The sequence below is a fragment of the Pan paniscus genome, chromosome 9 (assembly GCF_029289425.2).
Source record: "Pan paniscus chromosome 9, NHGRI_mPanPan1-v2.0_pri, whole genome shotgun sequence".
NCBI lineage: Eukaryota > Metazoa > Chordata > Mammalia > Primates > Hominidae > Pan > Pan paniscus.
The window spans coordinates 3,427,742-3,445,699 of NC_073258.2; the positions used below are offsets into that span (position 1 = coordinate 3,427,742).

Below are 17,958 nucleotides of genomic sequence, written 5' to 3' on the forward strand. Positions count from 1 at the left end.
AATGGTGCCTGTTGGCGTTGAGTGGATGGAGGCAGAAGTGGCCATCTGTGCGTGGGTAGGGGTGATGACTGTGTGAGTACTTGGAGTCACCAAGGAGGTGGAGAAAGATGTAACGTGAGTGGGAAGTGTGGTCTGAGGGTGTGATGGTGTTGGATAGGTAGTGGTGGCATGGAAGGATATTGCAGTGACAGGACCTGTGGAAGAGATGGGACTGCTCCCTGTAGGTGGGGAGTGTGTGGTGAAGGGTGTGTGTAGCCTGCTGCTGGTGGCTGACGTGGTGTGGGCCACAGGGGTGCCGGTTTCTGTACTGGTGGGTTTGGGGGTGATGGTGGTAGAAGTTGGGGTGACTTCAGGATGGTGTGTGGAGGAAGTGTGTGAATGTAGGGATGTAGAGGTTTTGGCTGTGCTGAATGAGCTCCGTGCTTGGCTGGTCCCACTGGTGGTCGGCGTCATTGGTGGGGCTGTGTGGGTAGATCTTGTGGCCTTGAGCGTTGTCAGTGGAGGAATGGTGCCTGTTGGCATTGAGTGGATGGAGGCAGAAGTGGCCATCTGTTGGTGGGTTGGGGTGATGACTGTGTGAGTACTTGGAGTCACCAAGGAGGTGGAGAAAGGTGGAATGTGAGTGGGAAGTGTGGTCTGAGTGTGTGATGGGGTTGGATAGGTAGTGGTGGTCTGGAAGGATGTTGCAGTGACAGGACCTGTGGAAGAGATGGGACTGCTCCTTGTAGGTGGGGAGTGTGTGGTGAAGGGTGTGGGTAGCCTGCTGCTGGTGGCCAAGGTGGTGTGGGCCACAGGGGTTCTGGTGCCTGTAGTGGTGTGTTTGGGGGTGATGGTGGTGGTAGAAGTTGGAGTGACTTCAGGATGGTGTGCGGAGGAAGTGTGTGAATGTAGGGATGTAGAAGTTTTGGCTGTGTTGAATGAGCTCAGGGCTTGGCTGGTCCCACTGGTGGTCACTGTCATTGGTGGGGCTGTGTGGGTGGACCCTGTGGCCTTGAGCGTTGTCGGTGGAAGAATGGTGCCTGTTGGCGTTGAGTGGATGGAGGCAGAAGTGGACATCTGTGCATGGGTAGGGGTGATGACTGTGTGAGTATTTGGAGTCACTAAGGAGGTGGAGGAAGGTGGAACGTGAGTGGGAAGTGTGGTCTGAGAGTGTGATGGGGTTGGATAGGTAGTGGTGGTCTGGAAGGATGTTGCAGTGACAGGACCTGTGGAAGAGATGGGACTGCTCCCTGTAGGTGGGGAGTGTGTGGTGAAGGGTGTGGTTAGCCTGCTGCTGGTGGCCGAGGTGGTGTGGGCCACAGGGGTTCTGGAGCCTGTACTGGTGTGTTTGGGGGTGATGGTGGTGGTAGATGTTGGGGTGACTTCAGGATGGTGTGTCGAGGAAGTGTGGTAAGATAAGGATGTAGAAGTTTTGGCCGTGCTAAATGAGCTTGGGGATTGGCTGGTCCCACTTGTGGTCGCCGTCATTGGTGGGGCTGTGTGGGTGGACCCTGTGGCCTTGAGCGTTGTTGGTGGAGAAATGGTACCTGTTGGCGTTGAGTGGATGGAGGCAGAAGTGGACATCTGTGCGTGGGTAGGGGTGATGACTGTGTGAGTACTTGGAGTCACCAAGGAGGTGGAGAAAGATGTAACGTGAGTGGGAAGTGTGGTCTGAGGGTATGATGGTGTTGGATAGGTAGTGGTGGCATGGAAGGATGTTACAGTGACAGGAGCTGTGGAAGAGATGGGAGTGCTCCCTGTAGGTGGGGAGTGTGTGGTGAAGGGTGTGGTTAGCGTGCTGCTGGTGGCTGAGGTGGTGTGGGCCACAGGTGTCCCAGTTCCTGTACTGGTGGGGTTGGGGGTGATGTTGGTGGTAGCAGTTGAGGTGACTTCAGGATGGTGTGTGGAGGAAGTGTGTGAATGTAAGGATGTAGAGGTTTTGGCTGTGTTTAATGAGCTCAGGGCTTGGCTGGTCCCGCTGGTGGTCAGCGTCATTGTTGGCGCTGTGTGGGTGGACCCTGTGGCCTTGAGCGTTGTAGGTGGAGGAATGGTGCCTGTTGGCGTTGAGTGGATATAGGCAGAAGTGGACATCTGTGTGTGGGTAGTGGTGATGACTGTGTGAGTACTTGGAGTCACCAAGGAGGTGAAGAAAGGTGGAACGTGAGTGGGAAGTGTGGTCTGAGGGTGTGATGGGGTTGGATGGGTAGTGGTGGTCTGGGAGGATGTTTCAGTCTTAGGACCTGTGGAAGAGACAGGACTGCTCCCTGTAGGTGGGGAGTGTGTGGTGAAGGTTGTGGGTAGCCTGCTGCTGGTGGCGAAGGTGGTGTGGGCCACAGGGGTGCTGGTTCCTGCACTAGTGGACTTGGGAGTAATGTTGGTGGTAGAAGTTGGTGTGGTTTCAGGATGGTGTGTGGAGGAAGCATGTGAGTGGAGAGATGTAGAAGTTTTGGCTGTGCTGAATAAGTTGTGAGCTTTGCTTGTCTGAATAATGGTCCCCGTCATTGGTGGGCCTGTGTGTGTCGACCCTGTGGCCGTGTGTGTTGTCAGTGGAGGAACGGTGCCTGTTGGCGTTGAGTGGATAGAAGCAGAAGTGGACATTTGTGCCTGGGTAGGAGTGATGACTGTGTGAGTACTTGGAGTCACTGATGAGGTGGAGAAAGGTGGAACATGAATGGTAAGTGTGGTCTGAGGGTGTGATGGGGTTGGATAGGTCGTGGTGGTCTTGATGGATGTTGCAGTCGTAGGACCTGTGGAAGTGATGGGACTGCTCCCCGTAGGTGGGGAGTGTGTGGTGAAGGGTGTGGGTGCACTGCTGCTGGTGGCCAAGGTGGTGTGGGTCACAGGGGTGCTGGTGCTTGTACTGGTGGACTTGGGAGTAATCGTGGTGGTAGAAGTTGGGGTGACTTCTGGATGGTGTGTGGAGGAAGCATGTGAGTGTAGGGATGTAGAGGTTTTGGCTGTGCTGAAGGAACTTTGGGCTTGGCTGGTCCTATTGGTGGTTGCTGTCATTGGTGGTGCCGTGTGGGTGGACCCTGTGGCCTTGACTGTTGTTTGTGGAGGAATAGTGCCTGTTGGTGTTGAGTACATATAGGTGGAGGTGGACATCTCTGTATGGGTAGGGATGATGACTGGGTGAGTACTCGGGTTCACCAAGGAGGTGGAGAAAAGTGGAACGTGAGTGGGAATTGTGGTCTGAGGGTGTGATAGGGTTGGATGGGTAGTGGTAGTCTTGAAGGATGTTGTAGTCATAGGACCTGTGGAAGAGCTGGGTCTGCTCCCCGAAGGTGAATGTGTGGTAAAGGATGTGTGTGGCTCACTGATGGTGACCGAGGTGGTGTGGGCCACAAGGGTGCTGGTTCCTGCACTAGTGGACTTGGGAGTAATGTTGGTGGTAGAAGTTGGTGTGGTTTCCGGATGGTGTGTGGAGGAAGCATGTGAGAGGAAGGATGTAGAGGTTTTGGCTGTGCTGAATGAGCTGTGGGCTTGGGTGGTCCGAATGGTGGTCCCCGTCATTGGTGAGGCTGTGTGTGTGGACCCTGTGTCCGTGAGCGTTGTCAGTGGAGGAATGGTACCTGTTGGCATTGAGTGGATTGAGGCAGAAGTGGACATCTGTGCATGGGTAGGAGTGATGACTGTGTGAGTACTTGGAGTCACTGACGAGCTGGAGAAAGGTGGAACGTGAGTGGGAAGTGTGGTGTGAGGGTGTGATGGGGTTGGATAGGTAGTGGTGGTCTTGAAGGATGTTGGAGTCATAGGACCTGTGGGAGAGAGGGGACTACTCTCTGTAGGTGGGGAGTGTGTGGTGAAGGGTGGTGGTGGCCTGCTGCTGGTGGCTGAGGTGGGGTGGGCCACAGGGGTTCTGGTGCCTGTACTAGTGGGGTTGGGAGTAATGGTGGTGGTAGAATTTGTGGTGATTTCTGGATGGTGTGTGGAGGAAACATGGGAGAGGAGGGATGTAGAGGTTTTGGCTGTGCTGAAGGAGCTGTGGACTTGGCTGGTCCCACTGGTGGTCACTGTTATCGGTGGGGCTGTGTGTGTGGACCCTGTGGCCGTGAGCGTTGTCGGTGGAGGAATGGTGCCTGTTGACGTTGAGTGGTTGGAGGCAGAAGTGGACATCTGTGGGTGGGTTGGGGTGATGACTGTGTGAGTACTTGGAGTCACCGATGAGGTGGAGAAAGATGGAACATGAATGGGAAGTGTGATGTGAGTTTGTGATGGGGTTGGATAGGTAGTGGTGGTCTTGAGAGATGTTGCAGTCATACGACCTGTGGAAGAGAGGGGACTGCTCCCGGTAGGTGAAGAGTGTGTTGTGATAGGTGTGGGTGGCCTGCTGCTGGTGGCTGAGGTGGTGTGTGCCACAGGGGTGCCAGTGCCTCTACTGGTGGACTTGGGAGTCATGTTGGTGGTAGAAGTTGGAGTGATTTCTGGATGGTGTGTGGAGGAAGCATGTGAGTGGAGGGATGTAGAGGTTTTGGCTGTGCTGAGTGAGCTGTGGGCTTGGCTGGTCCTACTGGTGGTTGCCGTCATTAGTGGGGCCGTGTAGGTGGACCTTGTGGCCTTAACTGTTGTTGGTGGAGGAATGGTGCCTGTTGGCGTTGAGTGGACATAGGCAGAAGTGGACATCTGTGGGTGGGTAGGGGTGATGACTGTGTGAGTAATTGGAGTCACCAAAGAGGTTGAGAAAGGTGGAACGTGAGTGAGAAGAGTGGTCTCAGGGTGTGATGGGGTTGGATAGGTAGTGGTGGCATGGAAGGATGTTGCAGTGACAGGACCTGTGGAAGCGACGGGACTCCCCGCCGTAGGCGGGGAGTGTGTGGTGTGTGGGGTTTGGGGCGTTGTGTATTCAGTAGTCGTTCTTGTTTGAGTGGTCTCTGTGGCTGTGGGCCTCGTGGGTTGTCCTGGCTGTGGGGTGGTTGGGCCTGTGGTGCTTGCTGGGGTTGGACGTGGGCCTGTCGTCTGGGTGGCCGTTGTTCCTGGCAGTTCCTGATTGGTCGATTTTGCTGTGGGAATTGATGAAGTTGTCATCGTTATTGTTTTTGTTTCTCTACCCTGACCTCCGCTGGCCCGTTCTTTTGTCTATGTGACCTTTTTCTTGCCTGTCTGTGCCTCTGTTCCTGTGACATGGCCCCTGCTGGGCACTCCAGCCTGCCCCAGTGTCTCCATCTCACCTGGACTTGCTCTGCGTCCTGCCCTGAGCTGACTGCTGACTCCTTCAGTGCAGCTGCCGCTCTGTGACTGGAACCCAGGCCCTACTTTATCCCCTTCTGGTTCCCTGTGGCCCTGGTGGTGGCCCCCGCCCTCCTGCACCTCTGCTCCCCAGGCCTGCCTTTGTGAGTGCCAGGCGGCCCTCCTAGCCTCCAGCTCCAGCCTACACTTTTGGGCTGCCTTCTCGCTTGCCCTCTGGGAAATACAGGGTCTTCTTTATGGCTGAATCACTGAATGTGAGCTGGAGGTGGGACCGGGTGCCTTCGGGAGTGCTGGCATCCCATGGCGCCATGACTTACGCAGCGTGGGGCTTGTCCCTGATGTGGCTGGGGTTGGTAGTGTCATTGTGGTCCGTGTTGTGGACTGAGCTGTGGACGTCGTGGCTGGGCTGGCAGTCGATGCCGTGGCCCTGGTTGTGGCCTGGGTCACTGTGGGTTTTGTGGCTGTCGATCTCAGTGTGGCTGTGGGAGGCAGCCCTGATGTGGCTTGTGGGGTGACGGCCGTGGTTGGTCTAGGTGGTTCTGCAGAGGACAGCCGCCCGGAACATCCCCTTGCTGTGGGCCTGCATCTCGAAGGCTTGTGTCCCAGCCCCCTGCCCTGCTTCTGGGATCCCTGGCCTGCTGTCCGGGACTCAGCCTCCTTGGAGGGGCTCTTCCTCTTGCCTTTGTTAGGTCCTCCCGCCGTACTCCTGGCTGTGGTGGCCAGAGCTGGGGCAGTGACCACATGCTTATGGGGCTGCGGCTGCTCCTGCGCCCACCCTTGCTTAGCTGAGCGGACTGTCGTCCTGTCCCCTCCAGGGTCCCTGGGCAGCACATGGGGCCCTGCTCAGTGTGGAGCAGGGGCAGGCTGCCTGGCAGAGGCCCTGCAGGTCCCACACGGTTTCTAGTGACAGCAGCCAGCAGCAAGGAATGCCCCATGCCATGACCAGCTTGTCTTTAAAAGTTTTTCCGGAAAATCCCCAGTTTGGCTCCCAAGCATAGGAAGTTCTACGCTGAGAATCTGCTTAGTGGCAGATGTGAGCCAGGAAGCAGGGCCATCCCTAAGCCCACCCCAGAGGTGTACCTAGGACCCCCTGCAGCTGCCCTCTCCATGGGCTCAGCTGGAGGCTCCTTACCTCCCGAGGAGGCCGTCGGCTTGGAGGACGTGAGCGTGGCTGGAAGGAGGGGTGTCTGGGTGGGGCTGGCAGGGGTGCGATTAGAGCTGGGTGAGGGTCCGGTGGAGCTGAGAAGCCCGATGGTGGTGGAGGTTCCCGTCATGGGCCAGACTTGCGTGGGCCGTGAGCCTGGGTGGGCGGACATGCCATCAGGGCTGCAGGGTACCGGCATATCCTTGGGGAGCACCCTCCCCTCTGCCTGCTTGGCCCTGAAGCCGGGCAGCCCTGCAGGGGCCAATGATGTGCAGTTGAGGGCTGGCCTGTGGCACTCTGAGTGCAGCCTGGCTCCTGGCTGGGCCTTCTGCATGGCGGGGGTCACCTGTTGAGGCCCCACTCTGTGCTCATCCGTGGGTCCAGCCAGGGCCATGGGGACCAGGCTGCTTCCTGGCTGTGGGCTGAGCTCCTCCCCAACTCTGATTGCCAGGTTAGACCTGAGAAGGGCACAGGTACTGCCTGCCCCCTCCCTGCTTCCCACCCGACAGATTTGTCCAGGGAACCAAGGGGAGCCCAGGAAAGGGCCTGCGTCACCTTGGCACCTAGTGTGCGTGCAATTACCTGTGGTGGGCGGCTGCGGCGTGGTGGGCGGCACTGCAAGAAGATGGGGTCAGCTCCCTGTGGTTCTCTAAGCCTCCCCACCCCGTGGGGCCTCTGGGAGCTCCGAGGGCCTGAGTCAGAGACGCTCACCAAGGCTGTGGTGGAGGGGACTGGAGGGACTGGAGGGGCTGGGAGCCCACCCTCCCCTCTCTCCCTTTCTCCTTCCCAGGATGATTCCCACTCTATACCCCAGGCACCCTGGCAGGCCTGGTGAGGGTAGGGGGAGCTGAGAGCTGGTGGAAGAGGGGATGGGAGGGCCCAATGGGGTTCAGTGCTGTGTTTTTTTCTCTCTGCTGCCATGGGCTGGAGGCTGCCTGAGTCTCTGGAGACCCAAGGGGCCAGGGTCCTGGAGAGTGGAGTCCCAGAGCTCACGTAAGGGCTCACAGCCCCCGAGGGCTCTCTCCCTTGTTTGTGGGATGCGGACGTGCGTTCTGCCTGCATGCAGGCAGGGGCAGGGTTCTCAGGGCAGCCGAATGGACTTACTGCAGGGCACGCACACCCCCTCCTCGTGGTTGAAGTACTCATCCTGGGAGCAGTTGTAGCAGCCTAGGGTGGAGAACGGCCAGGGTCTGTGTGACTGGCGGCCAGCCAGGCCCACCTGCGTGTTTCCTGCCCTGGCGGCCTCCTTCCTCTCTGCTATTTTATTTATTTATTTTTTTGAGACAGTCTCGCCCTGTCGCCCAGGCTGGAGTGCAGTGGCGCGATCTTAGCTCACTGCAAGCTCTGCCTCCCGGGTTCACATGATTCTCCTGCCCCAGCCTCCCAGGTAGCTGCGATTACAGGCGTGTGCCATGACGCCCGGCTAATTTTTGTATTTTTAGTAGTGATGGGGCTTTGCCACGTTGGCCAGGCTGGTCTCAAACTCTTGACCTGAGGTGATCTTCCTGCCTCGGCCTCCCAGAGCGCTGGGATTACAGTTTCACCCGCGCACCTTGCTCTAAGCCCCTCCTTTCCTGCCATGCCTTCCTCAGGCCTTGGTCTCTCATACCCTGCTTATCACCCGGGGCTGGGGCTTCGGTGCCATCTTCCAGTCCTCACCTCCCCCTGGACCTCAGACACTGTCCCCTCTTCTGTGCTCCCCGATGCAGGTGCCCTGCATTGCCCTCCTGAGCCCCAACACATCTGTCCCCTGTGTGTCCGGATGGCTCCAGACACCACCCTCCTCCACCACTTGGGCCAGGACCTGTTAATCCCAGGACCCTCTGCATTCAGACCTCTGCCTTGGGGCAGCCACAGGCCTCACAAAGACCCCTCCCTCCCGGCCACACCCCACCCCACACGTCTGTGTACCCCACACCCCTCTGCAGCCCGGCGCCCCTCACTCGCTCACTCTGCCCTCTTCAGCCCACGCCCCTCACTCGCTCCCTCTGCCCTCTGCAGCCCCGCGCCCCTCACTCGCTCCCTCTGCAGCCCCGTGCCCCTCACTCGTTTGCTCTGCCCTCTGCAGCCCCGCGCCCCACTCGCTCCTTCTGCCCTCTACAGCCCTGCGCCCCTCACTCACTCCCTCTGCCCTCTGCAGCCCCATGCCCCTCACTCGCTCCCTCTGCAGCCCCGCGCCCCACTCGCTCCTTCTGCCCTCTACAGCCCCGCGCCCCTCACTCACTCCCTCTGCAGCCCCGCGCCCCACTCACTCCTTCTGCCCTCTACAGCCCCACGCCCCTCACTCACTCCCTCTGCCCTCTGCAGCCCCGCGCCCCTCACTCGCTCCCTCTGCCCTCTGCAGCCCCGTGCCCCTCACTCGTTTGCTCTGCCCTCTGCAGCCCCGTGCCCCTCACTCGCTCCCTCTGCCCTCTGCAGCCCCGCGCCCCACTCGCTCCTTCTGCCCTCTACAGCCCCGCGCCCCTCACTCACTCCCTCTGCCCTCTACAGCCCCGCGCCCCTCCACCGCTCGCTCTGCCCTCTACAGCCCCGCGCCCCTCACTCACTCACTCTGCCCTCTACAGCCCTGCGCCCCTCCACCGCTCGCTCTGCCCTCTGCAGCCCGCGCCCCTCACTCGCTGGCTCTGCCCGCTGCCCTGGCTTTCTTAAGCGTTCTGGGCACAAGGCTGCTCCTGGCTGCTCCTCTGGACACTTTCCTGGCTCCCCTCCTCACCTTGCCCATCCTCGCCCTCACATCTGCCTCCCACCAAGGGCCCCAACCACCCTGTGTGGCACGGAAGCCTGTGGCTCTCCCACCCCAGCCTGCCTTTCTCCTCTCCATGGTGGGCGCCTTGGCCCACACTGGGTCTGCCTCCTTAAGCACCTCTCCCTGGCTGGGAGGGAAGCTCCAGGTTGCAGGACTGTTTGTTTTGTGTAAGGCCAGGTCCCCTGACCTGGAACCGGCCTGGAGGACAGAGGTGCTCAGGACCCATCTGCTGAGTGTGTGTGTGAAAGAATGAATGTGCAAATGAATGCATGAATGTACGTGTGTGTGTGTATGAGCGAATGTGCATGAATGAATAAGCAAACATGAATGAATATGTGTGAATGAATGTGCATGGGTGAATGAGCGTGCGTGAGTGAATGTTGAATGAATGTGCGTGAATGTGCATGAGTGAATGTGCGTGAGTGAACAAATGTGCGTAAATGAATGCATGAATCTGCGTGAATGTGCATGAATGTGGGTAAATGTGAATGAGCATGAATCAATGTGAATGTGTTGAGTGAATGTGCGTGAATGAATGTGAATGAGCGTGAATATGTTGAATGAGTGTGCATGGGTGAATGTGAATGGATGAATGTGGAGTGAATATGCATGAGTGTGCGTGAATGTGTGTGAGTGAATGTGCGTGAATGAATGTGCATGAATCTGCGGGAACGTGACTGCGTGAATGAGCATGAATGAATGTGTGTGGAGTGACTGAATGAATGCGTGAATGAATGTGTGTGAATGAATGTGCAGGAGTGTGCGTGAGTGGATGAACAAATGTGCGTGAATGAATGAATATGCGTGAATGAATGCATGAATCTGCATGAATGAATGTGAATGTGCATGAGTGAATGTGTGAATGAATGAATGTGCAAATTAATGAATGTGTGTGAATTAATGAGCATGAATTAATGAGTGTGAATGAATGAATGTGAATGAATGAATGAATGTGTGTGAATGAATGAATGTGCATGAATGAGTGAATGGGTCCCCCTGTGTATCTGCGTTGCCTCCCCGTCACCTGGCACCTTCGATGTTGCTGCCTGGGACGCTCTGTGGCTGGCTGGGGCAGAGGCAGGGCTGGTAGTGCCACGTGCAGTTGGCCTCCTGTGTGTACTGGTACTCGCCATGGCCGTCCTGCGTGTGCGTGTTGTAGAAGCCGCAGTAGATGGCTGGGAGGAAGGGAGCCGTCAGCTGGTGGGGTTCCTGGCCCTGGCCCTGGCCCTGACCCGGTGGTTCCCCTGGGCATGCATGGAACCTGAGCGTGGGCGGGGAAGGTCTGGGCACTCTTGGTGAAGCCTCCCCTGGGCAGCTGGGGGCTGCAGGAGGGCCAGGGTGGCCCTGCAGGGCACAGCCTGGCGCCTGTCCAGGGAGAGGGGCCTGTGGGCAAGGGCAGCCCTGTGCCGGCCCTTAGTGGCGCTGGGTGGCAGGGGCTGGAGCAACCTCTGGGTGGGGTGGTCACTCACGGCAGAAGGCCGGGGTCCTCCAGTCCACGCACACGCCCTTGTCCAGACAGGCTTGGGCGTAGGCAGCCACGGCATCGCACAGACACTCACAGTCCCCGCCACTGTCACACCCACATGCGTCGCGCACGCAGGCCTCGTAGTAGGGCAGGTGGTATACCTGCAGGGGTGTGTGCCAGTCAGTGTCTGGCCGCTGGGGGATGGCGGGGCATCAGGCTTTGCCACCTGCAGGGCCCTCAGTGTGGTCAGGCCGGAGTGTGGCGGTAAGGGCGCTGGGACTGGGTGAGCGGCACCACGTGGACCTCAGCCCTGACCGTAGCCACGCTCCCGGAGCCGATGCTGCCACGGAGGCCTGACCCGAGCTCGCGCCTTGAGACCCGCCATCGGGACCAAGATGCCGCTGCCGCTAACCATGGCCACTGCAGTCCCACCCAGGGTCTCTGCTCCCCCCACGTCACGCTCACATTCAGCGGGCCAGTGCCATGCTGTTCCCCCGCGGGGTGCCCCCATCCTCTCAGTTCTTACTGCGCCGCGATGGCCGGATCACGCCCTGGGCTGGGAAGTGCACGCCCTGCATCCTGGAGGTCTCCCTGACCACCAGCTCCTGAGCAGGGGGCCCACCAGGCGATGCTGCCCCAGGGGACTCGTGGCACTGTCTGGGGGTGCTATTGGCATCTGGTGGGTGGAGGCCAGGGGGCTGCTAAACAGCCACAGTGCACGAGTCAGCCCCACATCAGGGCCCTGCACTCAGGCAGAGGGTCTGAACCTCTCTGCACCCTGACCTGGCTGGTCTGGGATCCCGTGGAGGGAGAACCGTGCCTGGCTTCCCTGCCCCTTCCCCCGCCCCCACCGGACATTTGCGGAGGGGCAGGCGCACAGCCCTCATGCCCGGTGCCCACCTTGCTGTGGCAGGCGGCGAAGGTCTGGCTGTTGATGATGCTGCACTTGCGCTCGGCCCAGGAGCGCCGGAAGGCATTGAGACTGCAGGGGTCCGCCACGAAGCTCACGTCCCCGCACAGCGGGCTCTCCTTCCACGAGTTCACGAACTCCAGCTCGCTGGACGCCACATACCTGCTGCGCGTCTCGAAGTCGTCCTTCATGTTCCCGTTGAAGTTGCCACACAAGCCGCAGAGGGGATCCTGCAGACGGCGGCATCAGGCCGGGCCCGGGGGCCGTGCCATCTGTCTCCAACCCTGCATCAGGGAGGGCCTGGGAGGAGGCAGAGGGCGCGCGGTACCTGGGAGGCACGGGCGATCCTGATGAGGACGGTCATGTGCCTGTTCCAGATGAGCGTCAGGTTGTACCTCCCGGGGATGCTGATGTCCACGACAAGGCTCAGCGCACCCGGCGTCACCCCGAGCTGCACGTGGGGCTCCTCCCCGGTGACTGTGTAGTTTCTGTCCGCCAGCACCACGGACAGGCCCTGTGGGGTGGGGTTGGCATAGGACTGCCTGTCTGTCTCCCCCGGCCCCCGGCACGGCTGTGCTGGACCGAGCTCTCGGAGACAGAGCTGCCCAGGTCTGTTAAGGCCATGCACAGGAGCGCCTGCTGAGAGCCAGCTTGGGGCAGAAGGGCCTGGCATGCCTGGAACAGGGCTGAGGGCTGAAGCTCGGGCTTCCTGGAGAGTCCCTCCCCTCTGCCTGGGAGACATTCTGCAGTCCCTGAAACCTTGTGGGGCACAAGCACCCATGGTCCTGAGCGTCTGGCCAGGGAGGGGCAGCAGGCACCCCTCAAGGAGAGGCAGGCGGGGAGGGCTGCATCTCGGGGCAGGACCTGGAGGCTCCAGTGCGCAGGATCCAGCTGTGTGGCAGGGCCCCCTACCGCCCGTCCTGCCCTGCCAGAGTCTGCCTGGCTGCTCACCCCCAGGAAGATCTTGATGGCCCGTGAGCATGTGACCCCGGAGTTCCCACAGATGACGTTCTCTGTCAGGATCTTGAAGGTGGGCTGTGAATTGTTGACACCACAGACGTCCTGCAGGGAGAGGGCGCTGAGGAGGAGCCCTGGAGGCCGTGCCTCTGGGTCCCCGGCCCCTGTGGCCCTGCGCCCGATGGTTACCGTGGCCAGGATGTACTCGCAGTTGCCGTCAAATACGAAGCGCTGGCCGTCGAAGGTGATGACGTGGCCCTCCCCGTAGAGGGTGCAGGTGGACGGGCAGTGGGTGCCCAGCTGACAGGCCCACCTCCCCCTTGAGCAGGAGCTGTGGAGACAGCAGGTGTGGGTGGTGGGCCTGTGGCCCTCCTGCCATACTGGGTGTGGTCCCTGGAGAGGCCAGACTGCACCTCTGGATGCCCCCGCCTCTGGGACAGCCCCACCCCGGGCAGCCTCCGCCTGCCCCAGATGGCCCCAGGAGCCCAGGGCGTCTGAAGCGAGGCTTTGTCTCACCAGGTCCTGCAGTCAGTGTGGAGCTCAGCTCCTCCAGGGTAGGAGACCCCCGAGAACTCACATGGGCACTCCTCGGGGGGCACACACTGCCCGTCGGCATTCTCGTAGAGGCCCTCGGCGCAGACACAGCCAGGCTCACACTTGGTGGGCACCTGGAGGGAGGCAGGTCAGCAGCTCCTGGGAGGGTGGCCTCAGCCAGCTGCTGCCCAGCCCTGGGCCCCTCTGAGACTGCCCGGCGTGTCTCCCAGGCCCTCTCCCTGAATACAGCCCTGCTCTGTGGCCTTTGTGGGCAGCTGGGCTTACTGCCTTAGCAAAGCTTCCCCCTCCTCGTGGAAGGTCCTGGGACCCAGTGCACACGGCTGGGCTGCTGTACCCACTCCCACACATGGGCAGCCCACCCTCCCCAAGCTGGTGCCCACTTGTCCTTAGGGAGCCCTGCAGATGAGCCCCCGGGGCCTCCAGCTGCCTGGCCACAGGGCCGCTCCCACCTCGTGGCCAGCCCCAGGCACCCGCCGCAGGGCAGAACGCGGCTGGGTCTCCCGGAGTTCTGTGGAAACCCCCTCATGGCTCAGCTGGGGCCCGGGCGTTGTCCCTGCTCCTTGCACGCCCCCTTACACAGGCAACACCGGTGGCCAGCATCTGGCATGTGGGGGCACAGGCTGCCCCAAACTTGTTCTCGGAGGACTGGCTGCAGGACTTGAAGGTCTTAGGGGCCTGGCAGGAGGCTGCAGGAAAGAGGGGTGCGCGGTCAGGACACTCAGAGGAAGCCGGGGCCCCTCACAGTCCCAGCCTGCGGCCAGCGCTGCTGTACGTACCCAGGAACATCTGTGGCCGCTGCAGGCAACTCAGCCGCCCGTTGATGCAGTGGCTGCAAGAGAGAGGCTGCGTGAGACCCCGGGACCTGGCAGGGACCCCCCTGCCTGGCCCCTGCCCGGTCCCTCACCAGGTGACGCCGTTGAAGACAGTGGACTGCTCGGCCAGGATGAACTTGTAACCCTCCAGTATGCACGGGCACTGGGCCTTGCGCACACACTCGCCCTTGTGGTTCAGGTAGGTGCCATCGGGGCAGTTGCAACCGTCCACAGGCACGGTGCTGTGGTGGCACTCGGTGGCACGGTCCGACAGCGACAGGCAGGTGCGCTCACAGGCTTGGCTGTTGTAGCTGAAGGTGGTGTTACCCGTGCAGGGGATGGCTGTGGGGGACCCGGGCATTAGACCCTCCGGGAGGGGGCGGCCGGGAGGGCGATCTCGGGTTCCCCTGCCTGCCGGGCACTGCAGAGCCTCAGAGCTTGGGGTCCCAGGACACCCCCTCGTGAGCCCAGCCTGCCGTGACCCTGCTTAAGCCCCGTCGGGCACTCACTGCAGTTGTCCACACTGCTTCTCCAGCCCCAGAGCAGGACGCCCCGCGAGGAGCAGGCGTGTACGTAGTTGCCCAGGGCGGCACAGATGTGGGGAAAGGTCTCCTCGTAGTTGCAGGCCTGGTACACGCACCTCTGCGGGCAGACAGCCAGCATGGGCTGGTGGCAGGCACCCTGCCCTGGGGACATGGGGGTCCCAAACCTATTCCCTTGGGTGCCTGAGACCTTCTCAGCCACCACGGCCTCCCCTGCAGCCCTCCCAAGACGCCCTCGGGCCCTCACCTTGTAGAAGGGTGCAGGGTTCACTGTGGCGTGGCACCTCTCGAACACCGTGCCTGTCCTCAGCAGCACGGAGCAGTGGGTCTCCGCACACACCTCTGGGGATGACAGGCCCAGGTGTGAGTCCCGGCCCCTCCCATTCCAGCTACGGCTCCTCCCAGGGACCCCCCACCCTGGCAGCTGGGCCTGTGGTCGAGTCCAGGGGTCTGTCAGAACTGTGGGCGCTGGGGGGGCAGCCGGGGGAGTGGGGGGCCGGACACTCACTGTTGAGCTGGCTCATGGAGCAGGGGTCAGTCTCACGCTCCAGAGCGGCCGGACAGTTCCCCGCCCGCCAGGAGTCCACAAACAGCGAGGCGGTGCCCTCGGCGATACCCATGCTGGTGGTGAAGTCATCCGTTGTGTCCCCGTTGAAGTTGCCGCAGAGCCCTGAGCCGGCGGGGCGTGAGCTCGACTTGAACCCATCCCTCCTGCACCCATTCCTGCCCACACGCCCTGGAGCTCCCGTCCTTCCTCTAACAGCGCCCTGGGTGAGAGGCTGCGTGGGCCACACGTGCCTGTTACCCCTGGGGGCTCCCCGGACACAGAGGGTTGTGTGAACCTCTCTTGGACCTTTCTCCTCCCCTGGTCATGGCCAGACCCTGTAGGGATGAGGCAACAGGGCCACCTGGAGAGGCAGGGACTCACCTCTGGTCTGACCTCTGAACTGGGGCCCAACAGTGACGTAGGCCTGGAAGATGGGGCGCAGCTGGACCACGAGCTCCAGCCCGAAGCTGGTGGCCATCTGGAGGTGGGTGGACGTCTGCCTGAAGACCGTGATGTTGCCTGCAGGACGCAGTGCTCAGTGGGCCGTCTGGGCTCCCTCCCCACCCACTGCAGCCCGCCCCGAAGGCACAGCTCTGGGGGGCCACGGACTGGGCCAGGACGTACGAGTCTTGTATGGCAGCCACTTGGCTTCTCCGTTGTTGGTGACCACCTCATCCTGAGAGATCACAATTTTGTCCTGGAGAGAGGGTGGCCTGAGTCAGGGTGCAGGCACCAGGGAGCGGAGCCCTGCTGGCAGGGATGGGCTCAGGAAAGGCCTTACCTGCCTGGAGAGGTAGACCACAGCCACCAGGGAGGTCTCGGAGTGTGAGAAGCCGGACTTGTCGTACACAGCCATGAGGGCACCATCCTCGGGAAGCTGGGGGCTCTGCGAGGGGGTGGGGCTCAGACACGGGTGGGGTCACCGGGAGTGCCCCTCCCCACGGGCCACAGGGCTCGTCCTACCTGGAGGAGGATGTAGGTGCAGGTGCCGTGGAAGCGGTAGGGCCTGGCGTCAAACGTGGTAACAAAGGAGCCACCTTCCAGGGAGCAGTGTCCGGGGCACGGCCGCTCTGTGCACGCCCAGCGGCCCAGGGTGCACCGGCTGTGGGTGGGTGTGGGGGCAGCGGCATGGTGGGTAGGGCCGCTGGAGCCGGACAGCACACCCCTGCCCGCCCTAGGCCAGCGGAACCCCTGCCGGCCGGCCAGAGCCCCCTCCGGCGCCTCACTCACCAGGTTTGGCAGGCGGCTATTGTGACCTCCCCGGGGGCATACATGGCGCCGTGGAGCACACAGGGGCACTGGGTGACGGGCACGCAGGTGTGGTTATTGGAGAGGTCATTCAGGACCGTACCTGCAGGAGAGGGTCTTCTTGGGGCTTGGGTGGGACTGACTGCCTCCCACTCTCCCCTCTCTGGCTCCAGGGAGACGCCCCCTCCAGCCTGGCTCCAGGGAGACGCCCCCTCCAGTCTGGCTCCAGGGAGACGCCCCTCCGGCCTGGCTCCAGGGAGACGCCCCCTCCAGCCTGGGCCATGACCTCTCTCCAGCTGCACTTGCATTCGCAACTCTATGCCAGGCCCTGGGCGTGCACAGCCCCTCGTGCCAATGTGCCCGGCCCAGGTTCCTGGTGAGTGGTGGCCTCCAGCAGGCAGGGACGTGTAACTGTCCCTTGGGCCCGGCTCAAACCCTGCCTTCCCTCGGCAGCTCCCAGACCGCAGTGAGCAGCCCTCATCGCCCGTGGGTTTGCAGGGGTGGCCGTGGCTGGGGGACCTGCAGGCTGTAAGCGTCCAGGCGGGAAAAGCCTGTCCCAGGGCAAGAGGCACCGGAGCTGGGACTCAGGCGGCAGAATGTTGGGGTGAGCCGGGTCGTGGTGGGTGGGGTCTGACGTCCCCTTGTCTCTGGGCTCTCTCTAGGGGTCCCGGAGAGAGAGAGTGCCTGCGACTGCCCTCACCTTCCGGGCAGAAGCACCCGAAGGTGCAGGAACTGGAGCAGCTGTGCTGTGGGTTGGAGCAGGTCTTCACGCAGGCCGAGCCGCACTCCTGGTACACCTGGTTGGCTGGGCACTGACCCACGGCTGTGGGCACATGCGGCTCCGGTGAGAGGGTCCCACCCCCCCCACCCCTCCCTGCCCCACCCCAGCTTAGTGGAGGACTTAGCCCAGCCCCTCCTCCATCTAGAAGCAGCAGCGAGGATCTCCTGTCTCTCAGACCAGGAGGGATGCAGGCGTCACGTCAGGCAGTCCAGGGGCTGGGAGAGCTGGGTCTGGAGCCCTCGGCCTCCCGGCCCCTCCCACTCCCTTCCCTGGACTCACAGCACAGGCCGGGGCCCCGCCAGCGGCGGACCGGCTGGCCCACCATGCTGCACTGGCGGGAGTACTCGGACAGGGTGGCACAGCTGCTGTTCTGAGGGCCTGGCTGGGGGGCTGCGGCCACGTCCGCCTGGCAGCTTAGCACGAAGGGCTCCTTGGACACGCTGCACTCAGGGGCCACCAGGGTCAGCAGCTGGGTGCAGATCCGGGCCTGGGGGGGCCACTCAGGGTCATGGGGGCAAAGGCCACACCCCATGCCACCACGACTGGGGAGGTCGGGCAGGGTGTCTGTGATGGGGCTGCTTGTGGGGGCCCTTGGTGGTCTCGGCGACCCTGTCAGACCTGGGGTCAGCCCCACCTGGAGCCCCCTTGCTTACGTGCTGGGCCTGCCGGACGTGGGTGCTAGGGATGTCCTGGAAGGTGCAGATCTCGCCGGGGTCGTCCAGCTTCTGGAGGGCAGCGAACTTGTGGGGTTCCAGGAACTTGCCTGGGGGTGCAGAACGGGGGTCAGTACCGTGGGGGCTGGGCCTCAGAGGCCCCCCCTGCCCTGCCCCCCACCTAGAGGGCCCCCCAGAGGCCCCCCCAGAGGCCCCCCAGCCCTGCCCCCACCTACCCTCCTCACTGACAAACTCGTTGGTCACCTTCCCGTCAAAGTTCCCGCAGAGCCCGCACATCTGACCCATGTACTTCCGCTCCACCAGAACCTGTGGGAGACGGCTCTGCTGGGGGCCAGGGGGCCCCTCATCTGCTGTGGAGGGCTCTCAGTTCCTGCTGCTGGACCCAGAGCCCCCACCATCCCCCCACCTGCT

The 17,958-nt window shown here is 61.8% G+C and overlaps 1 protein-coding gene across 1 annotated transcript in view; it reads right to left on the reverse strand.

Annotated features, from left to right (window-relative positions):
- Positions 1 to 17,958, reverse strand: part of MUC6 (mucin 6, oligomeric mucus/gel-forming) — a 36,695-nt gene that overhangs the window by 11,298 nt on the left and 7,439 nt on the right. Inside the window, exons 5-32 of the mRNA XM_063608025.1 lie at positions 17,763 to 17,853; positions 17,527 to 17,636; positions 17,153 to 17,360; positions 16,793 to 16,915; positions 16,075 to 16,195; positions 15,808 to 15,946; positions 15,626 to 15,730; positions 15,469 to 15,541; positions 15,226 to 15,363; positions 14,806 to 14,967; positions 14,545 to 14,639; positions 14,265 to 14,397; positions 13,848 to 14,097; positions 13,720 to 13,772; positions 13,520 to 13,629; positions 12,905 to 13,056; positions 12,578 to 12,719; positions 12,383 to 12,493; positions 11,760 to 11,945; positions 11,422 to 11,661; positions 10,526 to 10,682; positions 10,088 to 10,231; positions 7,415 to 7,477; positions 6,299 to 6,925; positions 5,484 to 5,705; positions 4,566 to 4,979; positions 3,552 to 4,058; positions 1,818 to 2,033 (exon numbers count right to left, since the gene is read on the reverse strand). Of these exons, the coding sequence (XP_063464095.1) occupies positions 1,818 to 2,033; positions 3,552 to 4,058; positions 4,566 to 4,979; positions 5,484 to 5,705; positions 6,299 to 6,925; positions 7,415 to 7,477; positions 10,088 to 10,231; positions 10,526 to 10,682; positions 11,422 to 11,661; positions 11,760 to 11,945; positions 12,383 to 12,493; positions 12,578 to 12,719; positions 12,905 to 13,056; positions 13,520 to 13,629; positions 13,720 to 13,772; positions 13,848 to 14,097; positions 14,265 to 14,397; positions 14,545 to 14,639; positions 14,806 to 14,967; positions 15,226 to 15,363; positions 15,469 to 15,541; positions 15,626 to 15,730; positions 15,808 to 15,946; positions 16,075 to 16,195; positions 16,793 to 16,915; positions 17,153 to 17,360; positions 17,527 to 17,636; positions 17,763 to 17,853 (5,092 nt within the window). The remainder of the gene's footprint in view (positions 1 to 1,817; positions 2,034 to 3,551; positions 4,059 to 4,565; positions 4,980 to 5,483; positions 5,706 to 6,298; positions 6,926 to 7,414; positions 7,478 to 10,087; positions 10,232 to 10,525; positions 10,683 to 11,421; positions 11,662 to 11,759; positions 11,946 to 12,382; positions 12,494 to 12,577; positions 12,720 to 12,904; positions 13,057 to 13,519; positions 13,630 to 13,719; positions 13,773 to 13,847; positions 14,098 to 14,264; positions 14,398 to 14,544; positions 14,640 to 14,805; positions 14,968 to 15,225; positions 15,364 to 15,468; positions 15,542 to 15,625; positions 15,731 to 15,807; positions 15,947 to 16,074; positions 16,196 to 16,792; positions 16,916 to 17,152; positions 17,361 to 17,526; positions 17,637 to 17,762; positions 17,854 to 17,958) is intronic.